Source organism: Azolla caroliniana, unplaced genomic scaffold (genome assembly GCF_043228905.1).
Source record: "Azolla caroliniana isolate FFs.n. ecotype wild unplaced genomic scaffold, voAzoCaro1.0.p SCAF_14, whole genome shotgun sequence".
Classification (NCBI taxonomy): Eukaryota; Viridiplantae; Streptophyta; class Polypodiopsida; order Salviniales; family Salviniaceae; genus Azolla; species Azolla caroliniana.
Window position 1 is genome coordinate 303,095 of NW_028230449.1, and position 23,724 is coordinate 326,818.

The following is a 23,724-nucleotide window of genomic DNA, read 5'->3' on the forward strand; positions in this document are numbered from 1 at the left end:
TTTGATACATGTTTCATATATTCATTTATGACCACGGAAAAGAACATCTTCGTAAGAATGTAACATGTTGATTAATTACAAGGAGATAGATCTTTAGCAATCTTTAGAATATGGTAATCTTAGAGTAGAGTTGGCTACCATTTTATTATGTCACCATCCTAATGTATGGTTGATGGGTCACATTTATCCCACAACCATCATTCAATGTTTACTTAGATACTAATTTCTTCTACTATCCCCATGTCAAACATCGGGATTTCTCCATTCACCATCTTCGCTTCTGGTTGAACTATTATTCGCTCATCATGGCGGATTTGTTCTATGCTTCGTATGGTGCTTCTCTGACAGAGATTTATTCTTCTTTGTTTGAGTTTGGATATGCAAATTGGATGATCTCTGCTTTTAAAGGGATGAAACATCGCCGCAGTCTTCAGAGGATTTGGAAAGCCTTACATGCTTGCAACATGCACAACAGCATTGATTGAGGTTACTTGGAAAGATCAAAATCTCAACAAACGCATTTGTCATTTATTTGGTGGTTTTCCATCCTTTGATATTTCCATTTCCAACGGTAATGGATAAAATGAGGAAAACCGCTTCCCATCTCGTTTCAGTATGGGAGAACAATCGAGCAGTTTACTCCTTATCAAATAACTTTCTACATGATTGCCGTTTGAAGGGTTAGTATATGTTCTCTTATCTTTGGAGAGGCCTTCATCATTAATGGCATTTATTTCTGGAGTATCAATATCGATTAGGAGAAGATAAACATGTTCATTATTCACAATTCCTCTTGTGATACACTTACGTGACAGTCCCAGGTTCAGAAGGTATACTAGATTTTTTGCATAGTGAGCATCGTTTGTAAACCTGTTTTCCCAGCTGCCCCAAGTTCTTTAAAATGCTACAAGTTTTCTGTATAGTTATACTAGATTTTTTGCATAGTGCATGCTTGGGTATTAAGGCACATGCTCGATTAGCATTAATTTTGAAAAGGCCATATCCTGCCCTTCGTAATCTTAATCTTTTGCTTACTCGGCTTCTTCTTCTTCTACTATTTCTGATTCCCTCTCTGAGCAAAATTGAATTATCAATTCTGAGCGTTATCAACCCTAAACCCTAAATCCACGACGGTCAAGAATTCTGCCCCTCTTTTAAAAACTGTACAGAATGCATCTCATGTTTAGCCATGCTTGCAAGGTCAAATCTTCCAGCTCTTCTGTAGACGTTTATGACATCTTTGAAGCAAGATTCATCTGGTCGGTATCCTGATTGCTTCATTGTGCTGAACAACCTTATCACACCTTCAACCAGTCCGGCTTTACCATACAACAGAAGCATTGTGGTAAATGTCACTACATTTGGGGTTGGACCATTTGTCCGCAACTGCATGAATACGTTTATAGCTTCATCAAACTTCCCATTGGCTCCATAAACGTGGAGTATTGTGTTATAGGCTGCTATATCAAGAGCTATTCCGCTTTCTTTTAGCTTATTGCATCCTTGCATAGCTTCTGTCTGCATTCCAGCAAAACAGTAAAATGTTGTCATAGCAATTAGGTGACATATACCATTATTTTCCAGCTTCCGAGCCAATTTCAGTTTCCACACTGCCTCTTTTAAGAGGCCCGGGTTCTCCAGAACATCCTTGAGACAAAAGTAAGTTCTTAAATTAGGCCAGCATCCATTCTTTATCATTTGTTCGAATAGATCAAGGGCTTCATGGTATTTCCCATTCCTTGCATACAAGTCGATCACCGCATTGAATGATGAAACGCCAAAAAGCAAACCCAACTTTTGCATAACGTTTGCAACAGCAAAAGCTTCTTCGGTCCTTCCTGCTTTTCTTAGTATTTTTATAATAGTCTTGCATGAAGCCTTGTCAACATACCGCCCTTTCTGCATTTTCCTAAAAGAAACCCATGCATTATTTGTCATGCCAATCCTGCCATAGATATCAAGAAGAATATTCCACGCATGCACATTTGGCTGCGTCTCCATACATTCGATCCTCCTAAACACTTCTTCAGCCTTCTCCAACATGTCAAGTTTCCCATAAAGTTTCATCATCAAACAATACGCAATACTGCTTGTAGCATGACCTTCTATCTCCATCGCATGCAAAGTAGCTTCTGCTTGCGTCTGCATACCAGCATTCACATAAGCATTTACCATGGCAGTATATGCCACTTCATCGATATGTGAATAGATGATTTTCATTTCTTGAAATATGCTCTCAGCTTCCTCGATCTGGCGTGACTTAGCATACAAAGAAAGAATAGAAGTGTAACTAGCCAAGCTAGGCTTGAAACCTGCTTCATGCATCTGAGAAAGTAGAGAAACTGCCTTTCCTATGTCACCACATACAGAAGCAGCATGTATCGTCGTATTAAACGTAGCTTCATCAGCTGTGATTCCTTCAGAATTCATACTTGTGAACAAATTAAGAGCCTTCTGATACATCTTCCCTACACCATATGCCTTAATCATAACATTATAAAGCAAAGTGTTTCTCTGCAGACCCAACTCGGCCAAAGAAAGGAAAATTTCTTCAGCTTGCTTCCACGATCCTCTTTCTGCACACAAATCGATCAAAGGGAGCAAAGTATCAATAGAAAGATCCATGCACAGCTTGAGTCTACGAAATTGCTCAGACGCTTTTGCATAATCTCCTGCCTTTATACACGTTTGAATCAACTGCACATGCAACACTTCATTCAGAGGGAATCCAGCTTGTTCCATTTCAATGGCGATGTTTTCTGCCTCATTCACCAATCCATTACAACAATAACCATGGAAAAGAGTTTTATAAGAGACAGCATTTGTTAATGCTCGAGACCGTTTGGAGCTCATAAGAGTCTTTCGAGCAGATAGCAAATCACCGGCTTTCACATACAAAGCGATAAGAATATTGTATGTTCCTAGATCCGGTTCACATCCACTATCCACCATTTTCTCAAACAAAGCTTCAACTTCGGAAATACCTCTACTGCGACCCAATATCTGCATCATTATGTTGTAAGAAACCGTATCTGGCGACAGACCACATGATACCATGTCTTCAAACACGTGAGCAGCCTCTACAAAGCGGCCTGCCTTACCATACAAATCCATCAACGTATTATATGTATCTAAATTATACGGCCGGATATGTTTTTCGTCACCTTGCAAGCTATACACAAATTTTCTGCTAAATTTTTCTGCTTCTGTATATTGTCCAGCTGATTTGTAGAGATTCAACACTGTATTCAGTGTGACTTCATCAGGTCTAGTTATATCCTCGTCCATTTCTTCAAACCATTTCAAAGCTTCGTTTTTCAATCCAGCTTTACTATAGGCATCAATGATTGTGCTATAGGTAACATTATTCGGGCAAACATGTTTCTCGTTAAGCATTTCATCCCACAATTGTCTAAGAAGTTCCCATTTCCTGTGTTTTCCAATGATCTTGAACATAATGTTGTATCTGAATACATTAGGTACGTAGTTTTTCTGAGATTTGAACCAACCAAATAGACCCATAGCAGTGTTCAAGTCTACATGTTGTTCATTGAGAAGGATTGCCTCTTCACGAGGGGTCAACTTCCCTCGCCAAGGTAGCATGGCGGACTCGACATCTTCAGCACAACGCAAGGATTCAAGGATAGCAAGCATCTTCTCATTATGCGGTTTCTTTCCTCGTCTGATCCTCGACCCGTTGGAGCAAAGACGTGCTTGTCTGCTGCCATTGCTAACAGTGGTACTGCAGCTAGGAAGCTTCTCTTCCTCGAATTTTTTCCTCTCCTCCTCTTTCTCCTTTGCCTTATCTGAGTATATCTGTGCAGACCAATGACGAAGAATGAGAGAAGAGGAAGTGAGAGGAAGAAGTTGCTCTTTCTGTGCTGCAGCATGATATCCTTCTGCCTCCATAGTCGAGCATGGGACTGCGAGGTAGTAGACAAGTAGCTTCTGCATCTCGCAGCGATGTGATGTGAACAGGCAGACGAAGCTTATCCAAATCCGATGGTGGTAGGGATTTTAGAAGCTCGTCTCTGCCGCCACAGCGAAGGTCCAGTCCTTCTGCGTGATGGTCATGGAGACTGGCTTTCCAGTGCAGTGCAGAAAGAAAGAAGAAGAAAGGAACAGGGATCCATCTCCATGTCCATGTCCATGTCCAGAGGAGGTGAAGAAGGAAAGAAAGCAGAAGAACAGAGAAGAAGAAGAGGATGGATAAGGAAGAACTGATGAGGACGAAACCGTTAAACCGAACCGTTTTAAAAAAATTCAAACCGATGAGGACTCGCTTGGCTCCATCAAAATAAACGTCGACGGAGACAAGATGGTTCTTGAAGTATGCTTGGGCAGCCTCGCACAACGATTCGACTGGTTGAGGACGACAATCTTGACAAGGGAAAATCCTCCTTCATTCTTCGACCTTCAATCAATGCTAATGGTTGAAGAGAACCGCGTCCAAACCAAAACCAAGACATCGGAAGGACAAATGTTTTTCTTGAATTCGGATGGTGGCCAAGAACGAGGTCAAGGCAGTAGAAGAGGTCAATTCGACCCATCACATGAAGGGAACTCAAACCTTCGACAACAAGATGGAAGCCATCAAGGAACCTTCAAAAGAAGGGGGAGCTCCCATGCCGAACAAGGTCGGCAAATGACGCCCGCAACTTGCAACTATTGTGGAAAAATCGGCCACCGCGAGGAGTGCCGAAAAAGAAGAAGCGCGTCGGCTTCGACAACTCACGAATTACGCCGCCAACTCCGAATACGACAACGGCGGACTATTCGTAATGAGGCATAGAGTGAACTCTATGTCGACCTCCGACTCCGCAAGCACCTCCAACTCGGAAGATGTGTGGTTCGTCGATTCTGGTGCCTCACATCATATGACGTCACACCAATAGTGGTTTCATGACTTACGAACGCCTGACCGACCCGACTTCATAGAGACGGGAGACGACACCACACATCCCATTCGACACATTGGCAATGTCCCATTTGGGAAAGAAGGCAGGCAAACTTCTATCAAGAATGTCTTGCATGTGCCCACAATAACGAAGAATTTGGTCTCTATCGGCCAAATCGTGGAGCAAGGCATGCAAGTTCGCTTCAACAACGAAGGATGCTTCATCAAGAAAGATGGCCGACTCATAGCTAAGGGGCAGAGAGATGGTCGAATGTTCATCCTTGATTCAAACAAGGTGAAATCGGCAATGTACGTTAAAGGTATCAAAACCGAGACAAGCATCGAGTTGTGGCACAAGAGAATCGACCACATAAACCTCCAATGGCTCCGAACTATGCAATCAAAGGGAGTCTTCATCGGACTTCTGACATTCTATTCGAACAAGGTGAATCGGCAATGTACGTTAAAGGTATCAAAACTGAGACAAGCATCGAGTTGTGGCACAAGAGAATCGACCACATAAACCTTCAACGGCTCCGAACTATGCAATCAAAGGGAGTCATCATCGGACTTCCAACATTCGAGTTGACTGAGTATGCGAAGTGTGTCAACTCGGCAAACAACATCGACTCCCATTCCCGAAGGAGAGCCACGTGAGCAAAGGCCTCCTCAACATCATACACTCGAATGTATGGGGATTGGCTCAAACGCCGACGATCGACAGGTGTCGATTCTATGTCACCTTCATTGACGACTACTTGCACTATGCGTGGATCTTCCCGATGAAGAAGAAGAGTGAAGTGTTCTCCCACTTCCAAAAGCTCAAGGGCCAAGTTAATCTTCAACTCAAGGTGTTCAGAAGCATTGCGAATGTACGCATCCCGAACGAACAACGACAGAAGCCTGACATGAAGTCGGAGGAATGTAAACTAATAGGATACTTGTCCGAGAAGAAGGCATACAAGTGCTACAACCCTTCTACCCGAGCGGTTCGGGTAAGTCGAGACGTAGTCTTTGACGAGTCCGCATCCTAGAACGCACCAGAGACAACTTCAACTTCGACTCCGACTCCACTCGACCCGAAATCTACCGAACAAGAGGTAGAAGATAGAGATCGCTTCGAAGTTCGAAGAAAGTCTGATTACGGCAAGGCCTAGTGCGCCACAAGAACCCCCACGTGACCCAAGCACATCGCGGCCAAGTACGAAATTGGACAAAGGCAAAGGTAAGATGCTCGAATACGAAGTCGATCACCTCGACGACAGTGATTCGGATGTGTCAGCTCCCTCACTAGACAGTGAGATCGGTGTACCCATCATGTAGACACTCGGAGCAAAGAAGGCACTCACATCCGCGAGTGAAAAACTTCAACACTCATCTAGAGCTAAGAACCCCGTTGCTCGGCTCGGCTACAACGAGTACATGGCCCATCACTATGCCTTCGCGATGAAGGTAGCGGCTGAACAAGAACCCAAGAGCTCCACCGAAGTGGCTCGTAACCCACGATGGGTGGAAGTAGTCGACCTTCGCCCCACACTACAAGCCTTCGTCACCGGCTTGAGGGGGAGGAACCTTGCCATGGCGAATAAAGCTGAATGCCAAACAGAAGTACACGATGCCGATGAAAGCCAAAGCGGATGTCGGACACCTCACACTTGAGCTTGAGGGGGTGTGTTGAGAGATCAAGCTCAACTTAGTTTAGTTAGTTTGTCAACCATGTAACTTCGTAGTTACCTAGATAGAATCTAGTTAGAAGTGTTGACTATAATGCCTTAAATAGGACCTTGTACTTAAGTGGGATATTCTAGATCCTCCACTCCTAAGTACATTTAATATAGGACTTACACCTTAGTACCTATATTCTACTCACACAGGTGCACCTTTGCACACGAGATGTATATATAACTCATTGTGGGTATTTTTGTATTTGATACTGATGATAATAATGCTAATTTAATATAGAGTTAATCATCCCCCATCTTGTGTTGCTCATAAGTGTACTTCTCTCTCTCTTCCTCTCACACACATACACACACATATCACTTAATCTTCCGCTTAACTTAATCACATAATTAGGTACTAATTAACCCTTGCTTAATTACCTAATTATTAACAGTCCATGTTGAGAATGCACGACAACATGAAGAGTTACCTCAATGAACACACTAACTAGAAGCAACTCTATTATCTTTGTGACAACAAGGTTTGGGAACACAAATCCCCCTTAAGGAACCAAAGATCAATACCCCAAGGAAGTTTGTATTTGTAAGAATATTTGGATAGTTTTATCAAGGAATTTCAATCAAGCCTTGGCAGTGTAATTAGAGTGAATATCATGAACATTGCAAGAAGGATGTCGACCCAACTCGAATTGCACACTAGATTTTCGTTTCTTGCATGTGATATTCCATGGGATAAAGAGGCATTAACGGATTGATTCTATTATAGGCTACATAATTCACACATTGTGTAGCCTATAATAGAATCAATTATATTATATGCTACTACTATTCACCACCTTCATGTAACTATGAGACTCATGCATTTTGCTTGGCTTGGTGTCCCTTCTCTATTGTCCCCAACACACCTACAACACACACACACACACACTCTCTCTCTCCACTTGCTTCTACTTCTTTCTTGATTTCTTTCTCACTCTCTCCCTTGTTTTAATCAAGTTATAATTCTTTCTTTCTTTTTTCTCAAGCTCTTTGCTTTGATCAAGTGTTAAGAGTTGGAATAACAACACAACCAGTCATGAATAAGAACGCATCAACAAGGACGTAGTACGAAGAGGAAACGGCAAGAGGAAAGGAAAGCAAAGAGACAGTCAAGTGTGAAAAGCCCATACCCTAAACGTGAAAGCTATATAAACCACATAGTAGTGGCTTTGTGGGGGTTCTCCCATTTGTAAAGATCTCCTATTGATTAGAGCTAGAGCTTCCTTTCCTCCTTGTAACCTTTGAGCTTAAGAGAGATTAGTGAAGTGTTGAGTTAGAGAACACTAATCTCTCTCCTTGTTGGTGCTAGACCTCTTAGCAAAGAGGGTTAATAATAGACATACTCTTCCTTCTTATTGTCTACATCTATTAATCTATTGTCTATGAGAGAGAGCTTGAGAGAATGAGAGAGATATTGTGCTTAATCATTTACTAACCGTTGAGTGAGTGTGAGGCTCAGAGGTATTCGACAACCATCTCCGCCCGATTCGCCATCAAGAGGGTATACGCTGGTCCGAATCCCGCCACGATATCGAGGAGCTTACTCCATCGATACATAGATCCTTAACATCTATTTGGCGCCGCTGCCGGGGATACGACCGACGCTTGAAGCCTATTTTCGAGTAGTCAAAAACTCGGAGGCAAACCACTCAACGAAGGAAGAAATCGCAAGAGAACCACCATTTTATGTTTTTTTCATCATTTCATAGTTTAATTAAGTCCATTTTTTGTTTTTTTCCATCATTTCATAGTTTAATTAAGTTCCCTTTTCTGTTTTTTTTTCATTATTTCATAGTTTAATTAAGTTCCATTTTTTGTTTTTTTCATCGTTTCATAGTTTAATTAAGTCCATTTTCTGTTTTTTCCATCATTTCATAGTTTAATTAAGTCCATTTTCTGTTTTTTCTCATCATTTCATAGTTTAATTAAGTCCATTTTATGTTTTTCCTCATTATTCCATAGGTTAATTAAGTCGATTTTTTGTTCATTCGCTCGGTTAACATTAAACATTGTGGAGATTAGGCCGTTACGGGGCAAGCATAATCATCGCGAGTCTGGCGGGTTACGATCACTCCACGGGTCACGAAACGACCGTTGCCGCCAAAAAGTTTGAATTTCCCACGCAAAGTTCGTCGAAAGAACAACCTTCGACGAAGATTCATCCTTGGACTAATATTCATCCTTCGACGAAGATTCATCCTTTGACGTAGATTCAATCTTCGACGAAGATTCATCCTTGGACTAATATTCATCCTTCGACGTAGATTCATCCTTCGACGTAGATTCATCCTTCGACATAGATTCAATCTTCAACGTAGATTCAACCTTCGACGAAGATTCATTCTTGGACTAATATTCATCCTTCGATGAAGATTCAGCCTTCGACGAATATACAACCTTCGACGAAGATTCAACCTTCGACTAATATTCATCCTTCGACAAACCTATAAAAGCTTGACCAGAAAACATGGCCGGATCCTCATGGACAGAGATGTTCAAAACCCGACCCGCACGCCTGGAGGAGTCCACACAAACCAACCAAACCCACGATGCCGCCCCACCTAACCCGACTCAGTACCATGGAGGGTGGCTAACTCCGGGGATACTACCAAACATGAACCTCCCATCGAGCCCAGGAACTAAAACACTTCTCAACACACCCCCACTACATGAGAGCCCAATGGCAGACCCACTCAGTGTAGAACGACATATACGAGATGCAACGCAAGAGTTACGGGTGATAGAACACGAAATCAATCTATGGACGGTACAACTTTCGAAAGGAGGACAACTGGAAAGCACCACTCAAGATATCGAAGCCGCTTTGGCAGAAAGGAAGGATAGATTCGCATGAGTGCAACAAAACTTCACCTCCTAGAAACATCGTCACACATGCACCGCCGAAGTCAGGAGCACAACCCCGTACCGTGTTCGAGCACAACGGGCGATAGCTCGAACGAAACCTGCGCACAACAACACTGACAGGAACTACACGCTCCCTGTGTAACGCTCGGCCACAACCGAGCTTCGAATCAAACACCGAAAACGGGGAATGAACACATGACACAAAGGAGAGAAGAGTACATAGGATGTTTAACGTGGAAAACCCTGAGAGGGAAAAACCACGGGAGTCCACAGACTCCAAACTATCACTATATCACAATGATTACAACAGTGAGCTCACAGAGGCAACGACCTCGTGCTCACGATCTTCGCCACAGGCGGCGGTTACAACAGAGGCAACGACCTCTCTCTCTCTCTCTCTCTCTCTCTCTCTCTCTCTCTCTCTCTCTGTACACTATTACGCGCTCTCTAGTCTTTTACCAACAAGAATGACAACATATCTAAACAAAGTTTGCCCTAAGTCATATTTATACTAATATGACTTTTCGGCTATTTACAAATATAGCCCCGATGGACTCTCAGAAACATATTTACAAATATGTCCCTTCATCCGGTGAGCACTTCTCACCGGGCCTTCACCATCCGGCTCTTGCCGGGTACTCCTCATCCGGTTCTCACCGGGTCCTCCGCAGCCGGGTACTCCTCATCCGGCGCTTGCCGGGTACATCACATCCGGTTCTCACTGGGTCCTCCGTAGTTGGGTACTCTTCATCCGGTTCTCACCGGGTCTTCCGTAACCGGGTACTCTTCATCCGGTTTCGGCCTCGGCTGAGATTCTCATCAACACTGTTCTTCTCGCTTCCCATCCGGAGGAACCTGTTTCCTAATAGACACCCGACACCACCACGCATGGGCACAATCCCTACACCTGACCAAGCTACCCCTACACCTCCAAACGCCGAACTCGCACTAGCGCTACAATCCATCCAAACTCTCGTAGCATTGATGGAAAAAGAGCAAGCACCCACAGACCATCCGAGAAACCTCACAAATGATAGTGGGAAGAGTGCTTCCATTTCTAAACTAGTACCCCGTTTCCTCGGTTTCGGCGATGCCTATGACCACGTCGAGAGGTTCAAACAAATTTGTCGCGCTTATGAACCCCTCACAGAGATCACCAAGGTAGCCGCGTTTGGACTTACACTTGATGACCAAGCCGGAATCTGGCTTCGAACCTTGAATGAAGACATCGCCGCCGATTTCGAGTATGTCATCGAGGATTTCTTGATAAACTTCGCTCGTAGAGGGAATAAATGGAACCCGATTGACCAACTTTTCACCCTCAAGCAAGAAGCGAATGAAACGGTCAGGGACTACATACGTCGCACAAAAAGCCTGCATCATTGTTGTAGCCCGAACGACAAGATGTCGGATGACAAGTTGATGAGCCGTTTCATTAATGGGTTGTTCGATCCGACACTCCAAAATTTCCTGATTGCCAGGATGTGTCGATCGTTTGTTGAAGCCTACACAATAGTGATGACCTTTGAATATTTGATGAGTGGGTTACAAATACCCACTCACGCACCCACGAACAACCGTGAGAAATCCTTCGACTCCACCCCTGCTCTACCCACACCACCGCGAACACCCCGTATAGAAAGACCCCAAGCATACGCCCAACGAGAAAATGTAAGGTGCATGGTATGTCACGGACACCACACGGGACATGAGTGTCCCCTCCTTCATCAACGACGACCGCAATACTGTAAGTGGTGCAAAGCTTTCGTGATGCATACGCAAGAGAACTGTTGGCAAGCCCCCACTGGAAGGTACGACCAAACGCCAATGGTGGAACACCCACGCTCACCTCCACCACTTAGCTGCCTACCACTACCAGTGATACTCCCTCAACAACCCCCACTACCGCGCATCGACGCTCGCCTCGCTGAACTGGAGTATACCACAGATAACCAAACCTAGGTCGGGGCGAGCACCCCCGAATATGAAGACTCGTACCGGGAGTATGGCATTGAAGAAGAGGTTTTGTCCCATTTCGTGGATTTTGAAGGCGACCAAATACCAGTGTACGTCCTGAGAGGGGAACAACGTGGACCCCCTATGGGATACCGCAACAACAATGGTCTAAGGAGGTCAGAATTGAAATGCTTCAACTGCCAAGGCCCACATATGGTTAGCGAGTGCCCAACCAAACATGAATACTACAACCGGATGGCCCAATGACCACAACACCTCCCACTCGACACGCCCCCGCAACCACTGGTGCAATGGCTCACCCACAGTTGCAAGAACTTATCAAATGGTTCCAAAGAGAAGCATCATGCCCAGGGTGCAGTAAAGAACACCTAGTACCTGATTGCCCAGAAAAGAAGCAAAGGGTCGGCACAAATCTATTGTCCATTGTACCATCCACGATCGGTGCCAATGTCATCACGCGAGCCCAACGAGTAGCGCACAATTTAAAATACCAAGATCAAGGTCTCCCCGTGACCGCACGTAAGAGACGCAAATCTAGAAAGAATAATTCCACACAGACCTCAAAGCAAGATCAAGAACCGGAGGGAGACACAGAAACATTACCTGTCAATCCGAATCAAGAACTGTCGGCGCACCTAGCGGCATACCCAAACCTAGTAGCTGAGAAACAAAAAGTAGAAGAATACATCAAGCTCATACACCATGAACAATTTGAAAAATCACTTAGCCTCCCCAGCTTAAACTTCAACCAACTAGTAGAATGGGTAAACCCCTCACCTCCCCCCGTCGTCACACCAATCGACACCCCCACTTGCCATCCTACCCTGATCAAAGAGGTCAACACAGCCCTACTCCAACAAATCTTAAATTTAAGATTGCGACTCACATTACGCAAAGTGTAGAGTTACACTGGCACCTTCACCACAGACAACCCCCTACTACGACCTCTACTCGCCAAGGAAATAGAGTTCATGCTCGAAGAACTACTCAAACTCGACATTCAACCGTGGCACGACGTCCTCCGACGCCTCAATGGTGGCCTATCGGCGGGATATGGTGAAGGGATACACACCCACAGTCCTCGCACGTTCACAGTCCTCAAACAACCCGAAGGACCGCCAATCGACGTCCACGAAGCTCACTTCGAGAGCAACGACACTAGTTTCACTCTACCAGTCTACGTCAATGGTAAGACGTGTGATGCCATCATTGACACCGGAGCAGGGGTAAGTATCGTCAGTTACGAATGTTGGTGTAAGTGGGGGAGCCCAAGAATGTTTCCTTCTGATGTCAAACTACAAATGGCAGATGGGTCCATCCAAAGACCGGAAGGCATGATTCCTGCGCATCAATTCACTATCCACAGAGTGGAGTTCAATCTCACCTTCCTCATCACAAGATCATCCAACCATGTAGCCTACAAGTGCTTACTAGGAAGACCATTCCTAAGTATAAGCCTGGTAATGGATTTCGGGAACGATATAATCTATATGCGTAAGGACAACAAAACCTTCCACATCAAAGCATACACACAAAAAGTGCATGAACAAGAAGGCAACCCTCTCGTAGACGATTGGTCGGAAACCACTGAGTTTGAGACCAACCTCCTAGCGTGCAACCCCACAAAGATAGTTCAACTCTTGACCAGAGGCCAACACTTTCCTCAAAGCCTCATCACTTCCAAAGAGGAGGACGCACGTGAGAGAGACGACCAATCCGTCTCTTCTGAGACGTCAGAGATGAATTGGGTGCACACTCTCGCCACAACCGACGCAATGTACCCTATAGGTACAAAGTGTTGTGAAGAGGACGGAGAAACAATCTCGTGCTTCAACGTCACCACCCTGGGACCCCGACGAAAAGAAGTAGACGTAAAGGACGAAGAACTGGTACAACGAGTCACACGTCCAGGTGATGTCACGACCACTCAGAAGGTTGTGACAGAAGCGGACTTCCCATAGCATTTCAAACTCTATGAACAAGGGAGTAGGGCAGTGGCTTGTAAGAGACCAAACGCAACCCCCAAGGCCTAGGAGAAGTCTATGATGAACTAGCAAGGGTGAAAGAAATCAACCTCGGGAAAGGGACAGACTCCAAACTGGTGTTCATAGCCGCAGATCTCCAGCCCGACGAGGAGGCATCCTTGATCACCCTCCTCACGGAATTTAGGGACGTGTTTGCATGGTTGTACATCAACATGAAGAGAGTCCCAACTGAGGTTGTCACCCATAGTATCCCCATGCGAGCCGATGCCTGCCCAATTCGGCAAAGGCCACATCCAATGAACCCTAACTACGCCGAACAGGTGAAAGCCAAAATCAACAAAATGTTGGTTGCAGGCATTATCTACCCAATCAAACGAACTACTTGGGTCTCCCCGATTGTAGTCGTCCCAAAGAAAAACGGCCGGATCCGCATATGTGTAGACTACCGCCAAGTTAACGAAGCCACTATCAAGGACAATTACCCGGTACCCTACATCGAACATCTACTCGAAAGAACCGCGGGGGCAGAAGCGTATAGCTTCATCGACGGGTTCTCCGGGTACCACCAAATCTCGGCGGTCCCTGAGGATCAACACAAGACAGCTTTCGCCACGGAATTTGGTACGTTCGCATATAAACAGATGTCTTTCGGACTCACGAGTGCCTTGAGCACCTACCAAAGAGCGGCAGACCATATCTTTGCCACAAGGTTACGACAAGGGGTGGAGTCTTATGTTGACAACTTATGTTGCAATTCGAAATGGCATGACCACTTGGGGTTACTCCGTTTGACGTTCGAAAAATGCAGGACTTATCAACCCTCTCTCAACCCGCTCAAGTGTCAGTTCTGGGTCAAGCACGGAATAATATTAGGACACATCGTGTCCCGCCACGGGATCTCGACCGATGAGGCAAAAGTAAAACTCATCCTCGACATGCCACCCCCCACGAACGAGAAACAACTACAAGGGTTCATGGGATACGCAGGTTACTATAGACGCTTCATTAAGATGTTCACGAACAAGGCTAGACCACTCTACTCCCTATTAACGCAGTTCGTGTGGACAGAAGAGTGCACACACTCCTTCAAGCTCTTGAAAGAGTGCCTAAGTAAGGCCCCCATCCTCCGGCCTCCCGAGTGGACCAAAGAATTCCACATTCACACCGACGCTTCCGCCTTCGCGATTGGTGCAGTGCTAGATCAACTCGGTAAAGGGGCACTCGACCTACCGGTCACCTTCGGTAGTCGCCAACTAAATGCCGCGGAACGAAATTACTCCACAACGGAACGGGAGGCTTTGGCCATGGTTTACAGCGTAAAGAAATTCTGCCACTACTTGTTGGCGTTCCGGTTCTCGTTTTTTGTAGATCATCAGGCCCTACTCTACTTAGTAAACAAAACTCACGCCACCGGACGCATTTCACGATGGATCGTAACGTTACTCGAGTTCGACTTCAAGGTAATAGTGAGAAAAGGGAAAGACCACATACTCGCCGATCATTTCTCCCGGATTCCCAACGGAGAAGAAGCCACTGGGGTCGACGATGAAACACCAGATGCAACATTATTTGCAATCGACACCGTACCAACATGGGCATCATACATACTTCGCGTCCTAACTGAAGGAGCGTCCTTCCTAAAACAACTACCACGGACACACGCGTGTGCCTTGCTAAAGAAATGTGGCCCCTTCACGATGCTCCGAGGCAATTTGTATCATCGAGGTAATGACGATCTACTTCGGAGGTGTATAACAGACCATGACGTCGTCACCACCCTCAAACAAGCTCATTGCGGGAGCGGAAGTGGTCATTTCAATCACGAGACCACTGCGCACAAGATCCTCCAGTCCGGCCTATGGTGGCCAACACTCTTCAAAGACGCATACGCGTACGTACGTCGCTGTGACGAGTGCCAACGTTTCAAACACCCGCTAAAAGAGGATTTTAATACGTTAAACTCGGTGGTGGCATGGCAAGCATTTGAGAAATGGGGCATCGACTTTATCAGCCCAATCAGCCCAACTTCCAACCTCAACCGATACATAATAACCACCACCGACTATGCCACCAAGTGGGTCGAAGCTAAAGCTTGCGTTAACACTGACGTGCGTAGTACTGCCAAATTCCTATATGAAAATGTCATCGTACGGTTTGGATGTCCGCTCAAAATCATTAGCGACCAAGGCTCGCATTTCCTGAACGAGGTGATAGCACATTTACTAGGCGAGTTTATGGTGACACACCGCAAAAGTTCTCCTTATTACCCTCGATGCAATGGACAAGTGGAAAGCACGAATAAGGTGCTATGTGCAGTGCTCACAAAGATAATCGCCGCCTCACGATTTGATTGGAGCACCAAACTCCAAGCAGCATTATGGGCTTTCCGTACTTCCTACAAAGTCGCAACTCGCCACACAGCATTCAAACTAGTGTACGGGCAAGAAGCAGTATTACCCATCGAGTTCCTTGTCCCCAGCCTCAGGATCACCGTACAAGAACGATGGAACGGGGACCCCCTCCTGTCACGCCTAGAGAACCTAGAACGACTGACAAAAACTCGCCTTCTCGCATTCCAGGCACTCTTGGTAGAGAAAGCCAATAGAAAGGTGTGGCACGACAATAAAGTCAAGAACAAAGACCCCGCTGAAGGCGACATGGCCCTCAGATTCTCCTCTCAACGACACAAGAAGAAGCTGAAGTTACGGGGTGAAGGCTCGTATGTGGTTTCGGAGATTACCAAGACAGGAGCATGTCACCTACGCACGATCGAAGGTTTTGACATCCCCGGGTTCATTAATGGGAGCAAGCTCAAACATTACTATGGACCCCTCACACTCGAGACTCTACTCACGGCTCGGCAACGAGAGGTAGAGGCCAAACTTGAAGCCTCCGAAGGCCGAATGGCCCAGCTCGAAACCGACCTGCGCAATACGCAAGCGAAATTGAAGCGACAGGGACACGCCCATCCGACAACCATGGCTCAGGCGACCAACTCTAATGATGGAACAATACAACTACGATGTTGCGTCGACGACATGCCTTTGACGGAGGTCATTGACACATGAGCATCACTAACCCTTTTCTCCTTCGAAACATGGAGACGTCTAGGTTGCCTAGACCTCGAAGTGTGCAACGACAACTTCCATAGCTTCGATGGGTCCACGTCATGCTGCCTGGGAACTTTCGGGTGTAGCATCAAGACAGAATACAACGCACACTCAATCCAAGTTCAGGTACTCCCACCCGGAGTGATGTACACACAATGCCTCCTCGGTTTAGATTGGTGTTGCATAAGCGAATGTCTCCTATCACCCAGCAAACACATCGTCTCTTTCCAAAAAGGAGATGGACTGAAGTCCGAGGACCTCGTCGCAACAACACTCAAATCACATCCCGCTATCCTCGTTGATCCCCAAAGCGTGGAGTTACCCAAACAAGCAACACACCAACACCCATGGGCCGCCCATGGCCAACGCGACACTAACAATAGAACACAGACACCCAAACCACGAGAATGGGTGAACGTCCACACAGTTTTCGCTAAAGGCCCACGCTACGGAGAACGTGCGGTGTGGCGAGTCAGAAAAATACTCACAACCGCACAAGGTTGGCACAATGGCACCACTAGCTTCTGGGTTCCGAAACGAAACCAACTCCCCGCTCGCAATCGAAACACCCCTGCATGGGACATCGATGAACCCCAAGGTGCGGAGTCGCTCCACCAAACCGAACTCCAACACCCACTGGCCACCCAAGACCAGCGCGACGTTAACGTCAGAACACAGACACCCAAACCACGAGAATGGGTGAATGTTCACGTTGTTTTTGAGGACGGACAACGTTGTGGAGAATATGCCATTTGGCGAGTCAAAAAGACACTCACAACCGCACAAGGCTGGCACAAAGGCGCCACTAGCTTCTGGGTCCCGAAACGAAGCCGGCTCCCCAGTCACGATCATACCACGCCTGCATGGGACACCCGAAAATCACACACATCAGTCCGGTATCCTGCCCAGGCTAAAGCCACAGGAATCGACAAGCCTAAACAACTGAGAGACCGAACACCCCGTAGGAAAGTTTCACAAATCCTCCCCATCCCCTTTACAAACATGCCGCAAGTTTGGATCCTTAAAAGTCACGGACCTGAAACCTCACACGATACCCGAGTGACACTCCCGCCACGGCCGCACCCTCAACGTTTCTCAAAAGCTCTTAATCTATCCAATCCCCTACCACGTTCCCCATAGACCCTCATTCAGACCCCCGTCATCATCGATATCTGAATCTTTTCCATCGATTCCTCCTTACCCTTCTGACCTCGCATCCCTGTCGATTGTCCCTCGTTGTCGTGGTTTATGTTTTATTAATTGTATTATTTTTTATTTTTTATTTTTTCTATTTCTTTTATCAATTCATTTATTTTTTATTTTTTTATTTTTTTATTTTTTTATTTTTTTATTTTTTAATTTTTTTTTCATGATCTATATCATTATTTTATTGATTTAATTTATTTTTAATGACTATTATTTTCATTTTTATTTGTATTTATTGGTTTTTTTTATTTTTTATTTTTATGTTTTTTATTTTTTTATTTTCTATACTGATTTTTTTTTTTTTTGAGTGGTTTTATTTCGTTTTCCTTCCTTTTTTTTTCTTTCTTTTTTTCTTTCTTTTCTCCTTCTTCTTTGCTCTATCCCCCCCTCCCTCCTTTTTTTAGCTCTCCTCCCTCTACTTATCCCCTTCCTTCTCACTACTCGCTCTGCAACACTCTTCCCCCTCTCCCCCCTCACACTATTCCTCCCCTCCTCCCCCCCCAATCTCTGTTCGGTGCCCATGGATTTCTCCCACCCTCAGCGTTCCTGCCCCTACTCCATCGGTCGCCTGCCCCGGTCGTCGCCTCGTCTCCTCCACACCCTGCTTTCCCACACCTCGGGTAGGCCCTTCCCCCCTCTCGTTTCGGGACACCGCACTACACTCCTCTCGTTCGTCGTACCTGCCCTTCGTTCCTCTGCGGAGGCCATGGCTGCCACCACGACGTTGTCCCCCTCTTCCTGTCACCGGCACATTATGGGCCACCCAGCCACGACGTTTTACGCTTCCCCCATGGCGGCCATAGCCACCGCCCCATCTTGTGGTGCTGCCCGTTCACAATGCCACACTGTCCCGACGTTTTCTATTCCCCCCGAGGCGATCGTGACAGCCGCCTCGTCGTTTCACCCTCCCCACGTCGTTGGTCATTTACAGACCACTCCGCTTCGTGGTTCGAGGGGCCCAACCCCTCGAACTACCCGTTGTTCGAGGAGTCCAACCCCTCAAACCACACCCAACACAACTCCTCGAACCACGCATTGTTCGAGGAGCCCAACTCCTAGAACACGTAACTCTTAGTTGTTGCGTTCCTACATAGTTAGGACCCCATGTCCCGCTCTCTGAAAAAGAAAAAAAGAAAAAAAAAGGGGGAATCTATTGAAACTACCCGAACTTGTTGATTCGTCACCACATTTAACTGAGTTACTACATATTTAGGATTCCACGTCCCGCTTTCAAAAAAAAAAAAAAGAAAAAGAAAAGAAAAAGGGGGAACCTATGGAAACTACCGAACTTGTTGATTCGTCACCACATTTAACTATACTAATATTTTTCCTCGCAGGTTGCAAACGATGACGTCTCCCCAATTCATCAAACTCCTCCACGCATACTACCCCAATGCAGGGTGCGGTTCCTTAGTCATCCCAGCGGTGTTCAACAATACCCGATGTACTTACCGGGTTCCCACGGCCGCCATGGAGCTCAAGTACCTCGAACCCGACGTGTTCACCACCCTCTCACGACTTGGCCTCAAGTTCTTCCTTGGGATCGGGTCGTAGGGCGTCCTACCCGAACTGGTCAACCGTTTCCTCATCGGATACAACCCTGATACGGGCCATGCCCCGTCACATTCCAGTTCTCCGCGGCCGATGTTTGTGCTATGTTGCATTTACCCCTCAAAGGGGCCCCCTTCCGTACCACGAGGACCCCTGGGGTTGTCCCTGGCATCATTCTCGCCGCCTACGCCGAATATTTTGGACGCGAAGGTTGGTGTTACACTGAAATCCCTCGAGTCCATCTCCACGACCGTTGTAGCGCAATTGCCCAAATCGACGACACCACATCTACCGATGCCACCGCTCGTATCACCAGCGAGTACCTCAAGTGGGCACATGATCCGCAACCGGTCCAGTGGGCTCACGAGCTTGTCCGCCGGGTCCGAGAATGGCACACACGGCCCAAATCGACTATCAATTTCGCGTGGTTCCTTACCCGCTACTTGTGCGCAAAGTTCAACATCGGACCCCTTGCCCCTCCCTTCGTACGCTGCCAAGAACGCTTCCACAAGATCACTGTCCCAGGCCAACTCGAGCGCATTCGCCTCCACGAACACGACTTTTTACAATAGGTACACCAAGGCGAACATGCACGGCCACCGGTGCACAAACAAACCCCGATCACCCACATGTCAACCAAAGCTAACCTCGACACCCAAGGATATCACGAATCGTGTCAAGGAATTCCAGACACACGAGTTCACCGCCACCGAAATCCAGGCCTTGTCCACTACCTTCCACTATGTGTCACATCAGAACACAACCACGACTCCGCGTTCCCACAGCTGCACCACTGAGTCAATCTTGCGCGACCAACGGAACCCGCCAACCCCGCCTCCCCCCACCTCGCCAACCCCTCTACCCCACGAATCCTCTCCCCCTGCCCTGGCCACAACTACCCCGCCTTTCCCGTCCACCACCGAAGACGACACCCTGCAACCCCGACCCGATAAACTCGCCTGCCACACCGCTCCCGACACCGAAACCCCCGACCGGCCCTCAACCGCAACCCCGGCAATTCCCCTCCAACCCACCATCTCCACCCCCACTCCCGACCTCTATGCCTTGCTCGACCTCACTCACTGTAGTTACTACTCACCCTACCCCCTCCCTCGTCGTCCCCCTTAAACCCTTAACCGAAATGGTGGCCGACCTCCTCAAGATGACCGTCGTCGTGAACCGTCGCCTAGTTCAAGTTCATGCACAGGCCTAACAAATCGCCACCGACCAACACGAGACCTCTATACGGAACGAGATCTTGGTCGTCGAGGTACGGAGCGCCCTCCATACCAACGCATGCCAAGCGGCCGCCCATGACCTCCTCAAGCAAGAACTCATGACAACGCAAACCCGACACCAGCAACTCGCTGACGAATTCCAACAAGCTCAAACAACCTGGCACCACGACCAAGAACGTGCAATGCAAACACACGCCAAACTTTCGGTTGAGTACGTCCACCTCACCACCCAACACCAACTCATCGAGGCTTGCCTCGCAACCTTGACGGCTGATCTCTCCGAACGATCCGAGGCCCTGGCCACCACCATGGCCACCACTCACCAACTCACGAGCGAGATCACCACCCTCAAGGCTGAACGAGACGCCATGGTCCACCAAGTCGAAGTCGCCAATGAACGCAACCGATGTCTCCTCATCAAACACCGCCGCCAATGCGCCGACCTCGAAAAGGACATCCACCAACTCCGCACATCCAAAGCTGCCCTTGAACACGCCCTCATCCCCAGCGTGACAGACCCCTCCACCGTTCAGACCCCCCCCTCCTTCCCCCAACTGGCTCTCCGAATATGATCCAAGCACTCTCAGTGTACGTGACCTCGACCTCCCTGCTCTCCGAACTTTTCACTGCACCACGCACACCACGCACCCTCCTCATCCAAGCAACGTGCGTCCTTCGGTCGTTAGCCACCACACGTCGCATATTCTTTGACGACACCACACCCCCAGACCGGCAAACCTTCATCCGAGTACTCCCCGAAGACAACCACGCCCTTGCCCTCTGCATGTTGTACCAGGAAGCCACCGAAGAACCTGCTCCCCCAGCCGACGACCTCTTCCCCCAACACCTCCCCATTTTGTTCCTCGAAGGTATGGCCTACCTTCACACCACCCTCACCCCCAACTTAGACATCTCCAACCTAATCTATTTCACCTACCCTTCTGATGTCACGATGCAAGTCATCAAAGACCACCTGGCCCACCTCTTCGCAACACTGGTGCGCTTACACCACATCGCCGACACCCTCACCCACACCCTATTGGAAAACACAACGACCTCCGTACCCCCTTTCGGTTTCCTCTGGCTAATATGCGCTTGGCAAACCGCATGGGACGTCAGGGTTCGTACTCACATATTCAGCATCGAATATGTCACGTTCAACTGGCCCACCGAACTCGAGGCTGACGACATACCGAACTTCACCCTATACCTCGACGTTTCCCGTGAGTATCAACTCATGATGTTTGATGAGGCTCATGCTCTGCCCTCCTACCCCCGCACCCCCCTTCTCCCCCCCCAGATGTTGGAGACAAGGGCCGTCAATGCGGAAGATCAAGAAGCATTCTTTTCCTGTTTGATACCTGCGTATGACAGTTTCTGAGATAGTGCACAGAGAGAGAGAGAGAGAGAGAGAGAGAGAGAGAGGCACAAAAGACTTTCTATTCCATAGAAACAATAATACAACCAACCTTACAAAAAGGTTACAAGGTCACTATATATAGTGACCGACTAAGGGCAACTCCCATTTATGCTAATTACACAAATGGCCCAAACTTGAGCTATACAAAGGGATAGTGTGGATACATCCATTATACACTTGTATTCGACACTCCCCCGTAATGGGCGTATACATGGGTTATCTAAGATTACAGGTATAAACCTAGGTTCTCAGACATATCAGTTTTGTTCGAGTCGGCAGGGTCCGAAGGCAGAAGACCGGACTGGTCGGGTCAGAAGAGTTGAAGCCGATCATTAAGGAACTGATGTCGGTTGTCCGAAACCATCCTGCGCTGTGTCCGGCTCTAACCGGACTGGTTTGTCGTTACGCCCATCTGATGCCGAAGGGACCGAAAGCGGTCTGCCGAAAGACACTTGGTCATTCCATCTGCGACATTGTCGGTTGTGGATATTTTCTCTAGACCGATTTTCCCTGAAATGACGCAGTCCCGAACGAAGTGATATCGAACGTCGATATGTTTGGAGGCGTTGTGGTGAACCGGATTTCTCGACAAGGCAACAACACCTTGACTGTCGCTATAGACAACTGGAGCCGAGTCATGGTCGACTTGCCGAAACGTGTGCGCCAGCCGGCCGAGCCACAAAGCTTCTTTTGCAGCATCGGACGCAGCTACATATTCTGCTTCGGTCGTTGAGGTCGTTGTGCACTCCTGAAGTTTCGACTTCCACGAAATTGCTCCATTGCCGAATTTGAAGCAGTATCCGGTTGTTGATTTCCGACTGTCTATACAGCCGGCGAAGTCCGAGTCGGTGTAACCGACTACGCCTGAGGTTGAGTTCGGACCGAAAAGAATGTCGTGATCTTTTGTGCCAGCCAGATATTTGAACACATGCTTGACTGCGTTCCAATGCGATCGGCCAGGATTGTGCATAAATCTGCTAACGACTCCTACGGCATGAGAAATATCAGGCCGTGTCGCGACCATCAGGTACATAAGGGAGCCGACTGCCGGTGCATACGGTACCGACTTCATATCTTCCCCCTCCGGATCGGATGTCGGGCAGTCTCGCTGAGAGAGCCGAAGATTCATGGGGAGCGGGGTTGAAGCAGATTTGGCTGATTGCATGTTGAAGCGTTCCAAGACACGTCCAATATAGTCGGTCTGAGACAAAAAAAGATGTCGTTTATCGCGATGCCAACTAATCTTCATGCCAAGGATGTGTCGTGCCGGACCGAGGTCCTTCATGGCAAACTTCAACCGCAGTTGCCGAATGAGATCGGCAAGTTCGCCCGCGTGGCGTCCAGAAATTAGCATGTCGTCCACGTAAATGATGAGGAAGATGGGTGATCCATCTTGAGCTGTGTTGGTAAAAAGACAATGGTCCTCATCGCTTTTTGAGAAGCCGATCGATTGGATGAAGTCGTCGAACTTCTTGTACCATTGTCACGGTGCCTGTTTGAGGCCGTATAGACTCTTCCTGAGTCGGCAGACTAGATGTTCTTGGCCAGTTGCCACGAAGCCTTTTGGCTGCTCCATATAAATTTCCTCGTCAAGATCACCATGGAGGAAGGCTGTTTTGACATCTAGCTGAATCAGCTCCAAGTTGTCGGCTGCCACTACGCCGAGTAGAAAACGAAGGGTTGTCATTTTCACCACTGGTGAAAAAATCTCGTCGAAGTCGACGCCATATTCTTGTCGGAAGCCCTTCGCAACT

General features: G+C 47.4%; 1 protein-coding gene across 1 annotated transcript; it reads right to left on the reverse strand.

Annotated features, from left to right (window-relative positions):
• Positions 1 to 162: 162 nt before the first annotated feature.
• On the reverse strand, positions 163 to 3,968 carry LOC147855078 (uncharacterized). Its single transcript, XM_087330351.1, has one exon. The coding sequence runs from the start codon at positions 3,952 to 3,954 to the stop codon at positions 1,135 to 1,137; it is 2,820 nt and encodes a 939-aa protein (XP_087186477.1). The 5' UTR covers positions 3,955 to 3,968; the 3' UTR covers positions 163 to 1,134.
• Between the last annotated feature and the right edge of the window lie 19,756 nt (positions 3,969 to 23,724).